General features: G+C 34.4%; 1 protein-coding gene across 2 annotated transcripts in view; it reads left to right on the top strand.

Annotated features, from left to right (window-relative positions):
• Positions 1 to 21772, top strand: part of LOC145277637 (uncharacterized) — a 225032-nt gene that overhangs the window by 125110 nt on the left and 78150 nt on the right. For both annotated transcript variants that reach the window (XM_080129219.1, XM_080129229.1), the window contains exon 6: positions 12372 to 12471. In XM_080129219.1, the coding sequence (XP_079985345.1) occupies positions 12372 to 12471 (100 nt within the window). The remainder of the gene's footprint in view (positions 1 to 12371; positions 12472 to 21772) is intronic.

Here is a 21772-nt window from a genome sequence, read left to right as displayed (position 1 = left end):
TTACAACTGGACAAGACTGCCCCACGCTAGTAAATAAATAAAAAGCCGAGTCTACCTATGGTATTAATAAAAACATATCACCATTAATATGTTAAATAAACTTATTTCATTTTTACTTCTGCTTTCTGTTTAATGAAAGTCATGTGTGTGTGTCTTGTATATATATGTGTCAATATTACATGGGTGCGTGTATCGTATATATATATATATATATATATATATACTCCAGCTAATCCAACAACAACACATAGAAGAAACATATAAATAAACATATTTCTTCATATTTTCTCGGTATAATGTATAATGATGTGGACTCACACTAAAATGCAAAGATACAAAAAAAAATAAAAATAAAATAACTAATATTTTTTAGCTTGTTTTTTTACAAGAACATGAAGTTACACCTTACTGGGGGTAAGAAAAACACCATACCATTAGTGTATAACATTCAACTTAATTTTCTTTAAAATACATTATAAACTGTGTATGTTTTACCAAGTTTATGAATTTACTGCAATATAAAAGGATGGTGATCATGTGCAATTATAATGAGTTATTTCCCTTGAATTCTTTTCTCGTTCTATCTACACAATTTTTTATGGGTTTTTACAAAAAGTCTATTTCAAAATTCATGTGGCTTTTTTAAAAAGGAAATCGCTCAAGACAAAGCATGAAGCCATTTAATGTAAGGAACTAATAATTAAAAAAACAAAAAACAAAAAAAAACTACTTCAAGGTAAAAAAAAACAAACTAGCCAACGATAAGTGTTAATAGATTCCAATCTAGAAAACAGCAATTCTTCCCTCTTTGTCGGAAACATCGCTCAAGGAATATGAGGATTAAAGGACAAAATAAGGGAAACGAGTCATGTGTGTCTGTGTTTCCAATAAAGTGCAGCAAAAAAGACAAGAAAAATATTCCCGTGTAACATTTATTATAAATTTAACAAATTAGATGTGCTTTAAATTTCTACATTTCATAGGAAAAATTTAAACTATAATCTTTAGTTACCAAATTTTCACTGGTAATGAAAATGTAATAACAAAAATTAAATTATAAATCTTCCCATGTAACATAGTTAATCTAAAATGCAAATACATGGACATAACTTGCTATTTTGTACCAAAAGACAATATCTTCAAGAATGAAGTTAACACTTTTTGGAAAGGAAAGAAACAAAAGGTGCCATATCTTGGTCAATAATTGCCGTATTCTTAAAATACAAAGTACAATGTGAATTTCTGCTGAATACAGCTTATTTGGATAAGCCACCTCTAGCCTCCAGGTGGGCCCCAGACTTTGAAAATGTGCCCTTCAAGAGATACGTAATCTTGACAATCAACTCGTCCTCATAGTTAATTGTTGCCTTTTTCATATATTCTCCATATATAAAATTCCATGGGGCTGCATTCAGGTGAGATGTTGGAAAAAAATAGTGAAATCATGAAAGATAAACATTTTTATTACAAAGTTATAATTTCTTCCAATCTTTCAAATGTAACGTTACATACGTTACAACCAACATGCTGTTGCAGAGTATCTTGCAAGGAACACAGGATAAGTAATAACTCGACTACTTTTTTTTTTTGGTAACAATGACATTTATTTCTGAGTACTTTCCCATGATTGTGCTCCATTTTTTTTTTTTTATTACATTTTCACCCCAAACAAGGCAAATTGCCACTTTGGTGTAAGGGGCTACTATCAGGGGCAACAACTACTGGGGTACTATGTAGGGATTTGGGCAGCAAGATGTCGGTTCATGTTACACTTGAACTTCTGCACGTCAGTACTGTTGGGGAAGCAGGGACCTGGAATGGAATTCCAGAGTCTAGCGGTTCTGGGGAAGAAACTATTGGAGTAAAAAGATCTTTTACATCTAGGGATCTCTACAGTGTAGGGGTGGGATTTAGCAGCCTGTCGGGTTTGTCGAGGGTGCTCACGTCGTGGGGGCACAAGTGATTGCAGTTCGTCAGAGCATTCACCACTAAAATACTTGTAGAAAAGGCAGAGGGATGCAACATTTCGTCAATGGGACAGAGGCTGAAGCTTAGATGCCAGTTCCGGGCCTATCAGGTTTGCGACTCTCTTTTGAACCCTGTCAAGGAGCGAGAGACTAGTAGCAGATGCACCAGCCCAGATGTGACAGCAATACTCCATACATGGGCGAATGGTGGCCTTATAAAGGTACAGGATACTTTCGGGTGTTAGTAGTTGTCTAGTACGGTAGAGAGAGCCCACTTTTCTTGCAGCGGCCCTGGCAATGCCTTCAGTGTAAGTGTTCCAACTCATGTTTCCTGTGAACGTTAGGCCAAGGAGTTTGAAAGATGTACTCTCAGATAAAGAGTCATTGGCCATTGCTATAGGTGGTAGAGAGGGTTTCTTGTAATTATTGAATGAAACTAGTTTAGCCTTGGCAGCATTGAATGCGACCAACCACTTTTGTCCCCATTCCACCACAGATTAGAGGTCTTCCTCTAGTGTTTCTGCCATTTCTTTCGTCTTCCTGTTGTGCCTGTCTTCTTTCTGACCTGTCCTCTGAAATGTCATTTTGCAGTGCTATCAAACGTCATTTTCAAAAGTCACTGAAGGGTTTTGAACTTAAACAGATTCTTTATTTTTGATGATATCTTTCTTTCATTTTAACACAATCTGACAAAGATATTGGAAAATCGGTAAAAAAAAAAAAAAAAAAAAAAAAAATCGCAAAATTCAAACAATCTTTATGAACAATAATGTCTTAAATGTTGTCCATTATAAGCTTCATATATTTGTGCTCTTTCCAAAACATTCATGACAGATTGATTTTGTTGTCATTTGATTGAAGCAATGTTTACAAAAAAAAAAAAAAAAAAAAAAAAATCAAGCTTTGCTTCTTCAGCAACAAACACTTTCAAAATTGTAAATTTCGTCATTCAAAAATGTGAGGATTTTCCTGGTGGTGTGAGCCGGAGATGACTTCTGCTGCCAAAGGTATGAGCTTTCTGCAACCATCTGATAAGAGTAGACAGCAACTCTTTATAATCATCTGAATCGAGTCTGAGTCCCTCTTCAAAGATGTGGATCTGTCTGGCGACATCCATCCATCTGTGCTCAGAGTTGTTGCACCTGTCCTGCTTTTCAATTTGATATATAAAAGGTATGGTACTGAATACGCCTGTGGAACTCTCTTCCGTTTGCCTCTTTCCCACCTGACTACAACTTGGATGTCTTCAAGTCCAACATAAACAAATTCCTGATGAACCGCTCCCTTAAGTAAGACACTTTATCAAATCTCCAATACTAACGATTACTACAATACTATCCCATTGATTACTGTACACGCAATAACCCTTATCCCCGAGTGGTCTCCGGGCCTTGATAAGTGGTGACCTCCATGTAAAAAAAAAAAAGTAAAGATAAAAATAAATAAATAACTAAACAGTAGTGACTGTGTGTCTAATATTAAGTAGGGTACCAAGGAAGCGCATCTGAATAATAGACCTATCTGTTTCCCCATCTATCATGTGCAGCATCATAAAGACTATTCATATCATTTGGATTCTTTGGACTACTTTTCTCATCTTCAGCGTTATTTTCGTAACGTTTTGATAATGGAGATCGATGAGAACTCACATGTGGAGAAAGTATATTTGGATGGTAAAACTATTGATGTCATCCAAAAGTTGTTTTTGTTTTTTTGTTTTTTAACTTTGATGATGTCATTGGATGAGCAGATGTTAATCTGGTTACAAGAATTTGGAGTCGATAGAATAAGTTCAGAAAACTTTTGCCATTACTAACTAGCAGAGGGTTACCACTATAGACCAAGGGAAGAGTCTATCAAGCACATGCAGGCAGTGTGATGTCGTATGGAAGTGAAACCTGGCAACTGAGGGTTGAGGACATGAGTTGCATGGAGAGAAATGACTCAGCCATTACATCATTCTCATATCATTTTTCTCCATGCAATGTATGTTCTAAACTCTCACTGACCAGATTGCACTTCTATACATCATCACACTTTGCACACACGACTGATTGATTTTTTAAAAATTCTTATTCACTCCAAAGCACAATGCCATTTTGATGTAAGAGGCTACTATTTGGGACACTATGTAGGGAGTTGAGCAGCAAGTTTCACGACGTTTCGACCAACTATTCATCTGGCCTTCGTCAGGTTGTTAACCGCAACGGGATAGGAATGCTGAATCTTCAACTGTCTCTTCAGTAATTACTGCCTTCCATAGTTGTTGTTGTTTCACCACGTTTTGGCCAACTAATCCTCTGGCCAGCTTTGGGTAGGATTAAAACTGCTATCTTTAGACCTGGAACCGTAGAGATTCAACACCTCTATCCACTGTCAATTCCGAAGGCCAGAGGAATAGTGAGCCGAAACGTTGTGAAATAACAATTATGAAGATGAGGATAATAGTTTGCAAATAAATAAATAAATAAATATGCAAATTACTCGTCTCAAAGGATTCCAAAAATAAAAAAAAACAAAAAAACAGCAAGATGTCTGTTCACTCGAACTTCAACATGTCAGTATAGTCAGGGAAGCAGGAGACCGGGAGGGAATTGCAAAGTCTAGAAGTTTAATGAAAGAAACCATTAGAGTAGAAGGCATTCCTGCATCTAGGGGTCTCTACATTTACTTCTTTATTCCTTTTTTTTTTTTTTTTTTTTACATAGTCATCACCACTTATCAAAACCCAGAGGCCACTCGAGGATAAGGGTTCCCTTGGTGTGTTAACTTTCTGTTGGTTAGTAATGATGAAAAAAATTATCGTTATTCTTTGTAATAGAAGATTCTACTCACAACGCATCTGTTTACTCTGTCAGATGACAGGATTAGGGAAAGAAAGAAAAAAGAACAAGCCGAGCATGCGAGTGAAAAATTTACTTTCACCATGACTAATGTTTGTGCAAAATTAAAAAAAAAAAAATCCAAAGCGTGATTATTAAAAAAAGTACGGACAAACGATTTGGGGGTAATTTTACCCCTATAAAGCCCCTAGGGGCAGCAACCAGAGTTCTCGAAAAATCTGTTCTGGCAAAAATTTACTTTCACCATCATTAATGTTTGTGCAAAATTTCAAAAAAATCCATGGCATGGTTATTGAGAAAAGTGCAAACAAATGAACGGAAGTAAATTACTAGGTAGTTTTTTTTATTTTTTCAATTACATTCTTTTCCAATTTTTTTAAAATGGTTTTCTTATTCAGTTTATACACAAATCTGCGGTTTATGCGTCTAAAAAGAAAAATAAATCAATAATTGCAAGTAATTTTATCGATCCAAACATTTTAAAGTCGTTATGCAAATAAGATATTTTATTTACTTGGCTGATGGCCATTTCTCTGGAAACTTGTCGTTAGTTTATAAATAATATCAATTTTAATTGTTTTCCTATAATCAACAAAGCAGACATACACTATGAACTGAAAATTAAAGAAGGCTGTTTGAATTTTGAGAAAAAAAAGAAGCTTATTTTCATTGGCAAGTTGCATCATTCAGTAAAAACATCTGAAACCATTCGTATTAGTTGTATTATTCAGACTGCCGTTCTCATTGGACGTTATTCTCACAACTTTACAGCCACTGTAACTTCTGGGTTTTGTTTTCAGATATGTCTTATCAAAGTCAGGAATCATTTAATTCACAGGAGTAGATTGTTCTTGTTCTATCGGTCATGAACGGGATAGAATTCTTAAGTAAATTTTTTTAAATTTTATTCTCCGTCTCCATCAACTTCCAGAAGATTGTCGCTTAAAACCAATTGTTACTTAACAACTTTATCTGTTGTACTGTAGCGAACTGCTACTACTGTGAGACTAGGCTGTATTCTCACCTTAGTTCTCTCTTTCTCCCTACTCTTTTCTCTTTTCCTTCCTTTCTTCTTATACGTCATCAGAGGTTCCAGCCAATGAAAAGCGAGAACGGTTTACGTGGGACATTCGAGTGAAGAAAACGTCCTTACTTCCACGGCGACTAGAGACAGAACACACGCCTCACTCCTCGGCTCCCGTTAGGTAGCCAAGAGGAGCATTGAACATTAATACAGACTTTACAAAATGCACTGTCTTTCTTTGTAACCCGAGTTTCGGGAAAACACACATATATATTGGATATATAAAACCTCATGAATTCATAACAAAGTCGCGTTACACGTCCTCATTTTTATAAGAAGACAATGTCTTCTTTTACCAGTATTTCTTTCTATTTCAGCACTCCAGTTCTCCCTGTTATCAGAGGCGCCCCGAAGTGGGAGCCTACTGAAATGGTGACCTCTAATTAGTACCCATGTTAATGTATGGTAATAATACCATAGTACAACATTTCTATAAAAGAAGTCATTCAGTTCGAAATTCCATATACATTTCAGAGTTCAGTGAGATACAGCCGAAGAAGATCGGAGGTTACATCGGCTAAAACGTTGTGACAATAACATCAAAGATGAGAACAGCCGTTCAGATAATCCAAATGCTCAGTCCTCATCTAAAAAATTTAAAACAAAGTTTTTGTTTTTTTTAAATTTATATAAACGAGTAAATAACACATACTCAAACGTCCTGTTTCTTTTGTTGTCTATATCTGCTTGTTTTTTCTTTCCAATGTAAACCAACGTAATTTCGGCACTTGTGTCATTTTAGTTTTTGAGGACAATGTTTTTGCTTTCATTTCTGAAGAGTTTCACTTGAAACAAGGAGACACAATTCAAGAAGTTCTTAAATGTATAACTTAAAAAAAAAAAAAAAAAAAAGAAGCAAACTTTTTATTTTTACAAAATTAAACTTTCGTAATAAACAAAGACTTAAAAATTAGAACAAAAATAAAAAAAAATCAAAATATTGAATTTCAGTTTAAACCACTGGTATCTGCTTAATTGTCATGCCAAAAGTAATAAAATCAAAAAATTACAAAAAATGATAAAGTAGAAAATTAATTAATGAAAATAGTTTTCAAAGAAAAAATTACAAGTTATACTTAAATATTAAATAAAATAAACAGGGGGAAATAACTGCAATTTATCTTGTTACATTTTCCCACAAACTTAATGGCAGTCAATGGGTTGTGAAAGTACATGATTTATGGAAAAATATAGTAATATGTTACTAATTTCGACATGACAAATAGATAACATTGCTTGTAGTTGGAATTCACATAAAAATTAAGTTGATAACATTGGATTTTAATGAAAATTCAATTTTACGGCTTTTTATTGTTGTTCTTCTGAAGAAGTGCCTAAATAAAAACAAGCATGAAAAGTTATAGTTTTGAACCGTCATTATTGGAAAACATTAAGAACTTCTTGAATTGTTTCCTCCCTGTCCTGAGTGGAAGTCTTCAAAAATGAAAACAAAAAAACTGTCATTAAAAACTAAAATGAACAATTTCTTATTCATTTAATCAGTTCAGTTTCATAGCATTGCAATCGTTTATTTAATGCTGATGCCAGTCGTATTGGTAAACGTGTTTTTGTCTTAAGTTCTTTATATCATCAGATATTTATTTATATGGTATTCGTTTTCACCAGTTTATTATTATTATTATTCATCCCAAATAAGGCATATTGCCACTTGGACATAAGTGGCTACCATTTAGAATCATGTCTACAGCAGCAGTATGTAAGGAGCTTACACTTAAATTTCTGTAAGTTAGTACAGCTAGGGAAGCAGGAGACAGGGATGTACTTCCAAAGTCTAGCAGTTTGTGGGGGGAGAAATTATTAGAGTAGAAGTTTTTCCAGCATTTAGAAATCTCTACAGTGAAGAGGTGGAATTTTGCTACTTGTCAGATTAATCATCAAGGGGGCACAAGTACTACGAATTCGTCAGAGCACACTCCTTTAAAGTAAAACAGACACAGGAATGCAAAATTCCTGTGATGGGACAGAGGTTGGTGTCTGGTTGATAATGGGAACTTTTAGGTTGGATACATTTTTTTTTTTTTAATCTGTATAGGTTATTCATGATTCAGAGTAAAAGTGAACCTGAAAGTAATAGCGACTAAGGAGTGGCCCCCACCACTATAGACAGTTGCATTTATGGAAGGGAACGGTTGGGATCTTTAAAAGATCTCTTGGTTGGAATGTATGAGATAGTTGGTGAATGTCTGGCACGCAGTAGGATGCCTCATCTCTTACAAAATGATCCCCTCACCTGGCTCGTAGCAGTTGCTGTTGGGGTACTACAGATGACCTCTTAATCAGTCCTCTCCATCCTTTCCTGTCCTATGCACGTTTGACTGCCTTACTCAGCTTCAATCCTGTCCATTCTGTGAGGTTGTTTTCCCCATCTCTTCTGTCTTCATCTTTCTTCCTCCTCTGACTGTTCTCTGGAGCACTGTTATGGCAAGCTCTTGTTACGTTGCCAAACCATTCCTGACTGCGGTGAGAAGATCTTCATAGGGACCAATGGTTTGCCTTATTCTGTTTTTGACCTCCTCATTGGTTGTGTGGTCTTTGTAAGAAATGCCAAGCAGTCTTCTGAAGCATCTCATTTCTAAGCCAAGAATCCTCTTTTCTAATTCTGCTGTAAAAGTCCCTGTTTCACAAGCACACAGGAAAACTGAGTGAACAAGGAAACACATGAGTCTTATCTTTGAGCTGAGCTTGATTGGCTTGTGATTCCAAATGATGTTCAACTTAGCCAGTGTTGCAGCTGTCATTGCAATTCTGGATAATAGTTCAAGTTTGGACCTCTCATCTGCAGCTATTGCTCCAAGGTATTTGAAATTCTTCACGGTTTCAAGCCTTTATCCATTGGCAGTTTGGATTCCATTGTCACTATTTGTCGTCATTTTTTTTTTTTTGTTTGCACTGATTTCCATGCTGTAAGCTGTGCAGGATCTGTGTAGTTGCCTCATCAGGTTCTTCAGTTCTTGTTCTCAGCCTACCAGTTCGTCTATATCATCAGCAAAATACAGGTTTATGATTGTTCTGACACCGATGCTGATGTTGCTTGGTGTTCTTCAAGTGCATCTGTTATAATTCATTCAAGGAAAATGTTGAAGAGTGTTAGTGAAAGCAAACATCCCCGTCTCACTCCAACTGTGGTTGGGAATCAGTTTCCAATGTCCCTCTTGAGGTAAATGACACTGCTGGCCTTGTTGTTAAGGTTTTGTATGACATGGATGTGGTTAGCGTCAATGTTGTAGTTCATGGTCATTCAGAGTGCTGCATTCCACAGTGTGTCAAATGCTTTCTTGTAGTCTATGAATACGTGGTAGAGTTCTTGTTGGTGTTGAAGGTATCTCTTGCATAAAATTTTGAGGTTGAAAATCTGTTCAGTTGTGCTGTGTCCTGCCCTGAATTCTGCCTGCTCTTCAGCTATAATTGCTTCAGTCTGGGGTCTTTACCTAGTCAATATGACCCTGAGCATCATTTTGCTAGGATGGCATGTCAAGCTGATGGTGCGGTAGTTGTTGCAGTGTTGTATGTTGCCTTTCTAAGGTAGGGTGATCATTAAAGACTGGGCTCATTGTATTGACCACTCTCCTATCTCTCAGATAAGAAATATAAAAAAAAAACAGGAAAAGAAGATATATATGGCATAAGCATGCTAACACACGGATTCCCATTAGATAACTGAAGTTAAGCAATGTTAGGTCTGGTCAATACTAAAATGGCAACCATTTGAGAATACCAGGTGCTGTATGTGCTCTCTGCTTATCTTGGCATTGTTTTCAACCATCCTGGACTTTTCCTTGCCTCTGAAATCAGGCAGTTCTGACTCAGGAGGGGTGTGGTTGGGGATTGTGCAATCTTTGCTTTACAATTACACTTATAGGCACTCTTACATTGTCTCTTGAGAAGGGCATTTAATCTTGTTGATATATGTGGCATATCATGTTAACACACCGGTTCCCATCAGATCATTGAAGTTAAGCAATGTTGAGCCTGATTGATACCAGATGAGTATTTTGGAATACTAGGCGCTGTATGTAGGAAAACGTCAACACCTCCCTGCAAGAATTGCAAAAACCTAACATCGTCATCTCCTTTGACAGGAATATGCAAGCAACTAGGGACTGCTTGTGAATTTGCTATCCCCATGAAACTTTCTTATTTGGAGGAAGCTGGTTCAAACTGTCTAGGGTGAATGCTGCTTTGGATACAGGATCAGATGCCCATCACCTTTCAAGCTTTAAAATTAGAGCCTCACCATCAGATCCAATTTAGTGTTACACCCAGAACAAAATCATAGCTCAACCTTGATGGATCAAAGTGGACTTAAGAATAATGCTAACCAAGGGATTATTCTGTACTCTCCAAATCCCTCAGATTTTAGCATCACAACTGGATGTAGTTTATGACATAACATAACATAACATAAAATTTTCTATTTATTTTTTCTGCTAGAAATTAAATCTGGCAGATTTTATTTATTAATAACTCATTCTGAAGTGCCATTGTTTTGAACAACAAATGTAAAGTCTGAGATATAGTGAATAAAGTACTTTGCAAGATACATCTGAAAAAGGTCAGAGGTTACATCAACCGAAACCTAGAAATCACTCAAGATGAAAACAGTAGTCCGAAAAATCAAAATGATACCAATATGATTATCAAGTAGATTAATTCAGGGTTCCTACAGATTTTTAATGTCCATTTTTAAGTTCTTTTCAGTTTTTCAATGCCTTCTCCAGGAAAAATTAAAGTTTTCGAAACAAATAGATAATAGAAATAAGTCCTTTTCAAGGCAAAAATTAAAATTCAAAAACTTTTTAAGTCTGTACAAACCCTGAAATTATTCTTAATTTCTTTTTTTTAGAACTGCAATTAATCAAATAAAAATAACTTAATTTAATAGATATATGCAGAGTAAAAATTTTGTACTTTTGCATTTGACTTTTAACTTATGATCATCTTTGCTCATTTGACCACATTATCTGCACCGTAGAAAAAACTGGATTGCACAGATGCTAGCTGAGAGAAACATTCACAGGAGACATGAATTCAAACAAATACATAGAAGATAATGTCCATGCATGGAATATTGCTGCCACATATGTGCCTGTGCATCTAGCATTAGTCTCTCTCTCTCTCTATTGGACAGGATGCAAATGAGTCTTTAATCTAATATGTTCCACATTGTCAACAAAACTCTAACCTCTGTCCCATCACTGCAATGCTGCATCCCGGTGCTTATCTTACAAGTATTTTAATGAGATGTGCTTTTAATGATGTGATCTGACGAACCTGTAGGATTGTTAACCCCTCCACATAAAAACCACCGACTAAACTGACAAGCAGCAAGATCCCACACCTTCACTGAAGAAGTCCTTTAATGCTGGGTAGCTTCATCAAAGTTTCTTTGCTCAAACTAAAATTTTCTCCCTATATTCTGCTTTCCTGGCTTTACTAACATGTAGAAATATAAGTGTAAAGTGAATGGGCATCTTGCTGCTCAACTCCCTACTTAGAGCATTCCTGTAGGTAGGGTCCCTTATTCACAGTAGCTCATTATGTGTCAGTCAGTGGTAATTTGCAATGTTTGGGATGAACATGAGTAAAAGAAAAATGGATTGTTGGAGTAATTGGATAGAAGACTGTTCTAGAAAATACTTTAAAGATAACATGAACGATAACATGGCAGAATAAATAAACCAATCCTAGGTTTAATATGGTGGTCATGATCACTCCAATAGCCAATGGTGCTGTTGTCTCCTAACATTAAAAAAAAATAAAATAAAAATAATAATAATAAAAATAATAATAATAATAAAAAAAAATAATAATAAAAATAATAATAATAAAAATAATAAAAATAAAAAAATAATAAAAATAAAAATAAAAATAAAAATAATAATAATAAAAATAAAAATAATAAAAATAATAAAAAAATAATAATAAAAATAATAATAATAATAAAACGGTCAAAAAAGAGTCAAAGAAAAGTATTACTTATATTACAAGTGTTTCAAAGAAAACTATTTTATTCAATTCATAAGGTTTTCTCATGACCTAATTTAGAGTCATGATCCCTAGATTGAGTTTTACTGCTTGCTCACAAAAACACCTTATACTATTATTTGAGCTATTGCGTCTCGACTGACACATTGATATTGTGATATTTGAAATCCAGTCAGTTCGCCTGTGTTCAGCAATAACTAGACTTATCGATTCTACGATGTAAGGTCTACCCGCATCTTATATTACTAGTATTCTGTGCTGATATGTATATTATTTAATGTCATTTATATATCGTCTATAAATCTTTGTTCTTTGCCTATAAACTTGTATATTGCCTCAGGGGGCTTCTCGTATTTCTGGTATTTGTATTGCTTGGATTTTAGATAGAACAGCTGAAAAACATTGATTTCATAAAAGGAAATTGTGAATAACAATCACAATGTAATAAAGATCTTTCTTTTTTTTTTATAGGTATGAACCTGACTTGATGATTTCGAAGTCTTTTAATAAAGAAGAAGTAAAAAATCCAGTCTCAAAGAAAGAACAGATTCCAGATACTAAAACACAAAAGGTATTGATATTTTAATTTGAGATCAGGTTATTTACACGTTTCTTTATTATGTTTTCTCAAGGACTTGGGGCATAGTGGATAAAGTACTTAGTAAAATTCAGTGGTAAGTTACACTCTTCTGGAGGTTGAAGGTACAATTGCAAATTACTTAAGACTTATACCCTGATGGAACAAGAGCATGCTATTCCCATTGATTAAGTAAAAGGTTTCGTTTGAAATTCCATGCAGATTCCAGAGATCGACAGAAATAATCCAAAGTTTAAATAGAGACACCTGAAGAAGGTCAGAGGTTACATCAACTGAAACATTGTAAGAATAACACTCCGTTGCTGGACCCATGAATGGTTTGCATTCATAACAGAAGCAGTCTTGAATTGCCGTTCCTGATCAGCCAGTTTGGGACATGGTAAACTTAGTAGAAAGTCAGGGTGAATGCCACAACTATGACAATGATGAAAATATCACTCAAGATGAGAAAAATAATCCAAACTAGCAGGACCTGTGGAAATTCCACAGCAGCATCTTTCCTATGTAATATATTGCTGCTGGGCATTCTGCAGATATTCAGCGTGAATGGAGACCCCGCAATATTATTGTAGCCCTTTTGTTAAAACTAAAAATATTTCTGAACAACATAATTAACTCCTTAAATAAGAAAAGAATCCAGGTTGTCCTCGATGGTTGTACATTTAAACAATATGATATAAATGCAGGCGTACCTCAGGGGTTGATCCTTGGGTCTTTATTATTCCTGATATTCATAAATGACTTCCCTGATAAAAGTGTCTCTGAGGTGGGTATATTTATTGATGACATCATGCTCTACAACAGGCATGAGGGGAAAACGAATGAACACATATCGAAGCCAGTCTGTAGTGGAATGTGGTCAAAAATGGATAGTAACGGTCAATGCTGCCAAGACAAAGCTCGTTTCCTTTAATAATTACAAGAAACCTTCTCACACACGAATAGCTATGGCTAAAGATACATTACCTGAAAGTACTTTGTTCAAACTCCTTGGCTTAACGTTCACAGGGAACATGAGTTGGAACAGATACATCAAGAGTATTGCCAAGGAACTGAATGAATGACACTAATATGAATTCTATGCTAATATAAATGTTACAATTTTGTTGGTAGTTTGACTGATGTTTAAGAGAAAGAATGGTTTTAGGTGGAAAATAGGCTTTTTGCAAGTTTAGTTGGAATATTTTGTTTTACAGCATATCACATTTTTTTTTTTGGGTTATTTGATGCATAATTCAGTCATTTTTGTAAAAGTTTTTTATGCTTCAAGTTGTTTATATCTTAAAATATTTAATCATGTTGTTTGGTTTGGTTGTTTTGTTTTATGGCATATCAACCCTTTTCATGGTATTTAATGCTGAATGCGGTCATTTTGGTCAAAGTTTTTATGCTTAAAGTTTTTGTTTTTTTTATGCTTAAAATATGGTGTTTTGTTTGATTGTTTTGTTTTAACAGTTTTATCAATACTTTTCAGGTTATTTAATGTAAAATCAAGTCATTTTGAAAAAAAAAAAAATCATATGCTTCAAATTATTTATATCTTCAAATATTTATTTATGGGGTTTGATTTAGTTGTTTTGTACAAGAAAAGATTGTTTTTGTTCTTGACTTTGCAGAACATGCTTAAGTTTTGCAAAGGGAAACTAAAAAAAAAAAAAAAGAAATCAATGTTTGGTGGTGCATTTTAAATCAGGAAGCCAATATCTTCAGACAACCTGATCTGGTAACACCAGAGAAATAAGAGAAAAAAGACAAATTTTGTTGTAAAATGGAATAACTGGTGTTAACAGTAATTACATTTCTCTTGTTCTGATTATTGGCTTTCTTCTCTTATATGAACATCTGTTGATCAGAAAAAGTTCAGACAGTGCAGGCCATTTTCTCTCCAATCAATTCTTTTCTTTTTTACCTGAACGCCTACCTTCCAACATTGCATGCAAATGAAACAAATTTGACCTACACACAGGAAATCAATCATCCTCCCAGCCAGTAGCTACTCTATTCCGAAAAGGAGGAGGTTAAGGTTTTGAGGAAATGCTGATAGGACTGAGGTCATTGAGTGCTGATGTGATGGAAATGGCCTTGGTTCCTACCTTTCCTTCCTTTTTATATTGTCCTTGTCTTTTTATTTATTTATTTTTTTTTTTTTATGGAAATCAACCCAGAAAAGCAGTGAAGTTACATGTATTTATATTTATAGATGTGTTTATTTTAGTTATTTGAACTGGTTTTCACAACCATTTCTTTATCCTTCATGGAAATAATACAGCACAAGTCGAGATGGGCAAGTTCTCTGACAAAAGATAAAATAAAAAAAAATGTCAGTTGCAGAGAATAACACCCACAAACCTTTCGTCATTTAAATACAATTTCATACAACAGACATAAAAGATATTTATATATTTGTTGATATGAAAACAAATATAACTTATTTTCATAAACCTGTCATTCATCCAACATTATGGGAATCGCTTGAGACAAGCCGTGAAGCCACTAGATGTAAGGAGCTAACAAGAACGAAAGATGATTATCAAAAAGACAAAAAAGATCAAGGCTGTATGTAGGAAGAAAACAGTGAGCAGGAAGAGAGTTCCACAACCTTGTAGTCCTTGGAAAGAAGCTAATGGAATAGGAAGCTGTATTACAATGAGGTATTAAAACAGCTAATTGATGCAGACCACTAGACCAACCGAGTCCAACAAGCTGGAACAAAAGAAGCAGGGAATACATCATATAATTATGAAGAAGACATGCCATAACAGAATTTATAAAAAAAGACCGAAACTAGCAACATCACATCTATGAGTGAGGGTTGCAGTAAAGAAGAAATGGTGGTGGTGGTGGTCAATTAAATTACAGAAACGTTTCTGCATCTTATCAAGAACTCTCAAATGAAACACAGATTCACCAGCCAAAATATGACAACAGTATTCCATAAATTATACTGCCTCCGGGATGCGTATGTTTCAGAGAAACGTTCACAAACCTTGAACAACTATTATTTTGTACACTCAAAACTCTGAGGCATGGCATATTTTAGTCACAAGTTTATTGATAATCAAAAAAAACTGAAAAGAAATAAAAAAAAAACAACAAAAAAACATTGTTTCAGAAATATGTAAATATAAAATGAAGATAGGACAGAGAATAAGTTTACTCCAAACTAAAGGCAATCATAGATATGTAGGAAAAATGTTTTGAGCATAAAAACTACTGCTAGAATACAAGCTATTCTATGTAATAGCCAGGTTACAAGAAAATAAATAATGCTAAAAATGAATAATAATAAAAATAAATAACGCTAAAAATAAATAACGCTAAAAATGAATAACAATAAAAATGAATAACAATAAAAATAAATAACAATAAAAATAAATAACGCTAAAAATAAATAACGCTAAAAATAAATAATGTTAAAAAATAAATAACAATAAAAATAAATAACGTTAAAAATAAATAACGTTAAAAATAAATAACGTTAAAAATAAATAACGTTAAAAATAAATAACGTTAAAAATAAATAACGTTAAAAATAAATAACGTTAAAAATAAATAACGTTAAAAATAAATAACGCTAAAAATAAATAACGTTAAAAATAAATAACGCTAAAAATAAATAACGTTAAAAATAAATAACGTTAAAAATAAATAACGTTAAAAATAAATAACGTTAAAAATAAATAACGCTAAAAATAAATAACACTAAAAATAAATAACACTAAAAATAAATAACATTAAAAATAAATAACGTTAAAAATAAATAACGCTAAAAATAAATAACGTTAAAAATAAATAATGTTAAAAATAAATAATGTTAAAAATAAATAATGTTAAAAATAATGTTAAACATAAATAATGTTAAAAATAATGTTAACATAAATAATGTTACAAATAAATAACGTTAAAACTAAATAACGTTACAAATAAATAACGTTAAAACTAAATAATGTTAAAAATAAATAACGCTAAAATAAATAACACTAAAAATAAATAACGCTGTTTGAATAACTGTTTGAATAACTGCTGCTGAGTGTCAGCTACTGGGCTCATCAACAAAGCCATGGCAAAGTTGGAATTTGGGAGGCTTCTTGCTCCCAAGTCATTCTGGAGACTTGTGAAAGTCTCTGGCTTCATGGAAAATTTTTCTTGTCACGGAAATTGTCTCAATAAACAAATGACTATAATTAATTCCAGGCCAGATTTCTAACAGTAAAAAATGTTTTGAGTGTTTTTTTGATTGCGTATTCTTAATCTCGGTCTGTAAATAAAGCTGATTGTTTTTGTTTAGTTGTGAAAAATTAAGTTTTATGTGTGCGCATGGTCATAAGGTTTTTAGAGGTGTTAGTCACGTATCTATGTCTGTCTCTGCTGAACGGTGTATTTGAATTTGTTTCATTCTAATGTAAACAAAGGGGCAGAAACATGACACGCCGCGACAGAAATATCAAAACAGTAAATTAAATGGAGATCACTAAACAACAAGTCAAATGATCACAAAAGAAACAAAGAATTGGTCAGACACTTTCGAAGAACACATATCATAATAGTATTTATAGAAATGATTGAGACTAGCAACAGGATAAATGGGAGGCTGGGACTATTAAAGGAAAAATGGTAAAGGACAAAGGAGAAGCTTGCTAAATCAAAACAAGCAAAAACTGGCAAAACAAACTACTTTTTAATTTAAATTGTATATTATTTATTTAGGAAACTTGACTTCTGCAGATTGAACTTGACAGCACCCATAAACTAACTAATGGACTAAGCGATGAGTAAATACTGATAATTTTGATCTATTTTCATCTTTTTCTTTTTTTTTTAAATTCGTAATCGCCCCAAGCAAGGTAAATTTCCACTGAGACTTGAGGAGCTATTATGAATTAAGGACACTAAGTAAGGAGTTGAGCAACGAGATGCATTTACACTTACAATTGTTTCAATTTTAGTATAGAGTGGGCTGAGCAAATTTATTGTTTGTTTTATGCCATTGTGCTCACATAAGCACACCATTAGTTGAGTCTTTATTTATGGGGTCGTCAATCAACTATTATGAGATGATGCATGCATATTTGTTCTGGCTAGACACAAAATAATTCCTAACCAAGTTACGCTACAAACCAATTACTTTTCATGTTGAATGTTAGACCTCTCCATTCAAATATCAAAAAGACAGTATTCTAAAACAACGACTTGTCATACTTAGTTGGTCAAATCCATAGTCTCTTACCAATGGCATGATGATCTGCACAATGTTAATATATGTGATGTCGATTTGCTTGGAGAAAAAAATTACCATCTTCTCATTTAAACTTCCGCTCCATAACCTGAGCTTAACACGCATAGTTCTACCAAAACAAGACAAACTTTTCTATTCCCTTCTCCTCTGAGGGATTACCTTCACCATAACACTAAGATGACAAAAGAAAAAAAGAAAACAAAAGCTCTTGGACAGAACTACTTACCCTGATGAGGTTATTTATTAGCGAAATATTGGCAAAAAAAAATTAAATAAATAAAAATAAATAAATAAAAAATAAAATTATTTCATCATTACACTTAAAGGTTTTAAAAAAAACTTTTCATTTAAAAAAAACTATAATATTTTTACATGATTATTCTGCCATTTGCATTTTGGACAAGAACAGTACAGCTGGCAATGGAGCTTAATATAACTAGCAACAGATGGCCATGTAAATCAGAAAACGTGTATAAGGCTATAAATAGGTTAGTGGCAGAGGTGACTTTTGAATATCATCAAAGTAACAGTAAAAAAAAAAAAAAACAGATTTCAAATGCATTGTGATGTGTTTTCAAAACAAAAACTACGTGCAACCACATTTTGCTTGTTGCAATTACTAACTTTCATTTTTAGGAGTGCCCCTTTCCCTCCTGAGATTTTCATAGATGGCTCTGCTTTTGAGGAGAAATCAATTCTGAAACTTCTTGGTATTTTTTTCTCATAAAATCTTTCTTGTCTTTCATACAGTAGACCTATTGCTCTTTCTTTCTCTCTATCGCTCTAAGCACTTTCTCATACCTATTATCTTTACAAATCTTTTAACAGACCATGTATTGAGTGTTGTCATTATTTCAGCTGGTGAATCTCCGTTTCATTTGAGGGTGATTTATCTGTACTTTGATTGGCCCTTCCGCCACCCTTTCTTCTTCACAGCACCCTCTCTCTCACAGTCGTAATGTTGCTAGTCTCAGTCTTTACTACAAACACTATTATAGCATGTGTTCCTCAGAATTGTCTGATCTATTCCCGGCTTCCTTTGTTCCAGCTCGTTTGACTTGTTAGTCTATTCATTTCCATCAATTTGCTGTTTTGATATCTCATACAGCTTCCTTCCAGTAGCTTCTTTCTATGAACTGCATACTTACGGAACTCTTAGTATTTCTAAATGGTCACCCATATGGTACTGGTTAAACTTACTGTTGCTTAACATTTGGCTGGTGATCTAATAAGAACAAGTGTGTCCACATGAACATGCTGTATCACACCAGCTGCCTTACATAAGTTTCCAGACCTTTTCCATATGGGCACTTCTATTGATGAAACTCTAGTCTCCTTCCAAGTAATCTCCTCTAGATGCAATGCACTTGATGTACCGTTCCAAAAACTCTAGGGAACGCCCCAGGGAAGTTGTCTTGTGTGAGCATGTCAACGATCCTCATAGCAACCTCTTTAATCTCCTCAATTGTCTCATACTGATAGCCTCTAAAGTTTCCTTGAGCTTAGGGAATAACCAAAAGTCATACGGAGCAAGGTCTGAACTATAGGGAGTCAAGAAACTGTCTTGATGCCTATTTTGGTCAAATAGTCCGTAACAAAGATGGAGTTGTTGACTGGTGCATTGTCCTGACCTGCTACTGACCCGATTTGAAAAGTGCTGGCCTCTTCTGACGGAATCTCATCCTGAACTCCCTTAAAACCTTAACATAGTATTCCTTGTTGACTGTTTGCCCAGTGAGAACCCAGTGCATATAGATCATGTCCATGCTGCCAAAAAAAAAAAGGGATCATCATAAGTTTCTGGGTTGATTTGCTCTGGGTCTGGGAGAGCTAACATGTTTCTACAGGGAACTGTCTCTTGGTCTCTGGGTCATATCAGTAAACGTAGCTTTCATCACAAGTCACCAGAGCATCAAGAACTGCGGGATCTGAATTGATCAACTCGATCATCTCCCTGCTGTTATAACATCTTTCTTTCTGATCTTTGAGAACCCTTGGAACACACTTCACGTAAATCTTCTGCATCTTCAGTTCCTTGCGAATAATTGTGTGTACAGTTCCCATTACTTACATCAAATTATGCACTTATCTCTATTGACACATGAAAGTCCTTATTCATGAAATTCTTTATTTGGCCAATCAACTCTGGCATTCTGACTTCCTTACTCAACCCACATCTCATCATCCTTCAAACTCCCTGCCTTCCTCGAATCGCTTATGCCACTCAAAAACTGATTCTGGATTCATGTAAGATGGTCCAAAAGCAGTCTGAAGCATTCTATATGTTTCCGTGGCATTTTTCCAAGTTTAAAACAGAATTTTATTGCATATTGTTCTTCTAAAGTGTCCTCACATCCAGATTGCATTTTGGAAATTCACCAGCTGTGACAATCAGGATTTAGTAGGATGTTATTCTTGCTGGAATGTAATATTGCGGGGGGGGGGGGCATACATACCAGATACACTGGCGAGTGTGGGACACTTTTAGCAGGAAATGGTTTGTCTCGGGCAATATGTCCTTTCACCAATAGGGAATGTCAAGTATTAATACTATTTAATGCATGGCTGAAGAGAAAGAGAGAGAGATAGAGCGCAGAAGGATAATTTTGGATTATGCTATTTTATTTTATTAATAATATGACAGGCTTTGCAAACTCGTTTTTTCTTGATACAAACAAGCTAATCTGATTTCAATGGATGACCCAACAGATCTCATTTTCTCTTTCTCTTTATTATGTAATTACTAGCAAGGAGACCTGATATTGCCTGTGATTGAATGATGATCAATGAATCTTTTCTACTTCCATATTCTTATTGTCATCAAAATCAGTAAAATTGACCATATTTCAATCAAATCGATGCTCTAGTTGGGGACATATTGCAGTGCATCGGGAAGAAGCTTCACATGTCTCTTGCAGTGACTTAGTCCACAATACATTGTACACTACATTGCACTGTAGAGAACCTACTGTTGAGTTTATAAAATTATTTTTTATATATAATGGCTTGAAGTAAAGTTTAAAATGCAAAAGTCAAGTATCATGCTCCAATTATGCTCTAAACAGAAACATTCATTTCGAATGCACCCCTATCATATCAAAGAACCTACTCCTAATTTTATATGTCAGACCTTTCGACTTGTATGATAATAACACTTTTCAAATGCACTTGTGATGTTAGGCTGTGTAAGGTGTTAACTTTCGTCAAAATCGCCTGTTCCTTCTTTCATCAGATTATTCTGGAAATTGATTATTGATACTTATCGAAAACATTCCGACACAAAACCTATCTAAGAACACTGGCAAACACATAAAGTACCTTTGTGTGAAATTTCATAAAAATCGGCCCAGCCGTTTTCGAGTCCATAGGAAACTAACTCTCACACACACATAGAGGAAAGGTTTCTTTTATATGATATATTTGTAGTCATCGACATACAGTCCTGTTTCGTTGTATCACAACTCATCAGTGCTGCTAGACTAGCATCTCTCCCAAGCCAAGGATTGAACCTAGGACCGTCGTGTTGACAGTCGGCCGTTCTCCCACTCGACCATGGAATTGACGCCCGTAAATAACTTGTCAGAATGTCTATTTAAATAGACACCTGCCACCACTTTTATAGTGCTCAAATCACCTGTTCGTAAACAAACAAACAACGAGCTATATATATATGTGTGTGTATATAATTATTTTTATACCTACAGACACTAGTGTTTCATGTTTTCGTAATCATCAATGAAGAAAGTAATAACTGCTACTGATCGGGAGATTCAAACCCAACTAGCAAGCCACCTTTGACTCCATTTGCTAAGACATTACCTCTCAATCACCATGAGAATTAGGGGAAATTAACTACATACAGGCACAATGTTAAGACAGTCAGTAGTTATCAAATGATCAGAAATTGTGATCATGCACAATATATATATACTAGCAGAAGTACCCGTCGTTGACTGGGTTCAAAAACAGCCTACAGAAAATGGACTGTGATTGATGAAAGTATGATAGGTTATGAAAAGGAGGGGGGTTGTAAAAAGA

Source organism: Euprymna scolopes, chromosome 1 (assembly GCF_053919585.1).
Source record: "Euprymna scolopes isolate OS-2025 chromosome 1, ASM5391958v1, whole genome shotgun sequence".
Taxonomy (NCBI): domain Eukaryota; kingdom Metazoa; phylum Mollusca; class Cephalopoda; order Sepiida; family Sepiolidae; genus Euprymna; species Euprymna scolopes.
Note: the sequence above shows the minus strand (reverse complement) of the source record. Positions and strands in the feature narration are given on the sequence as shown.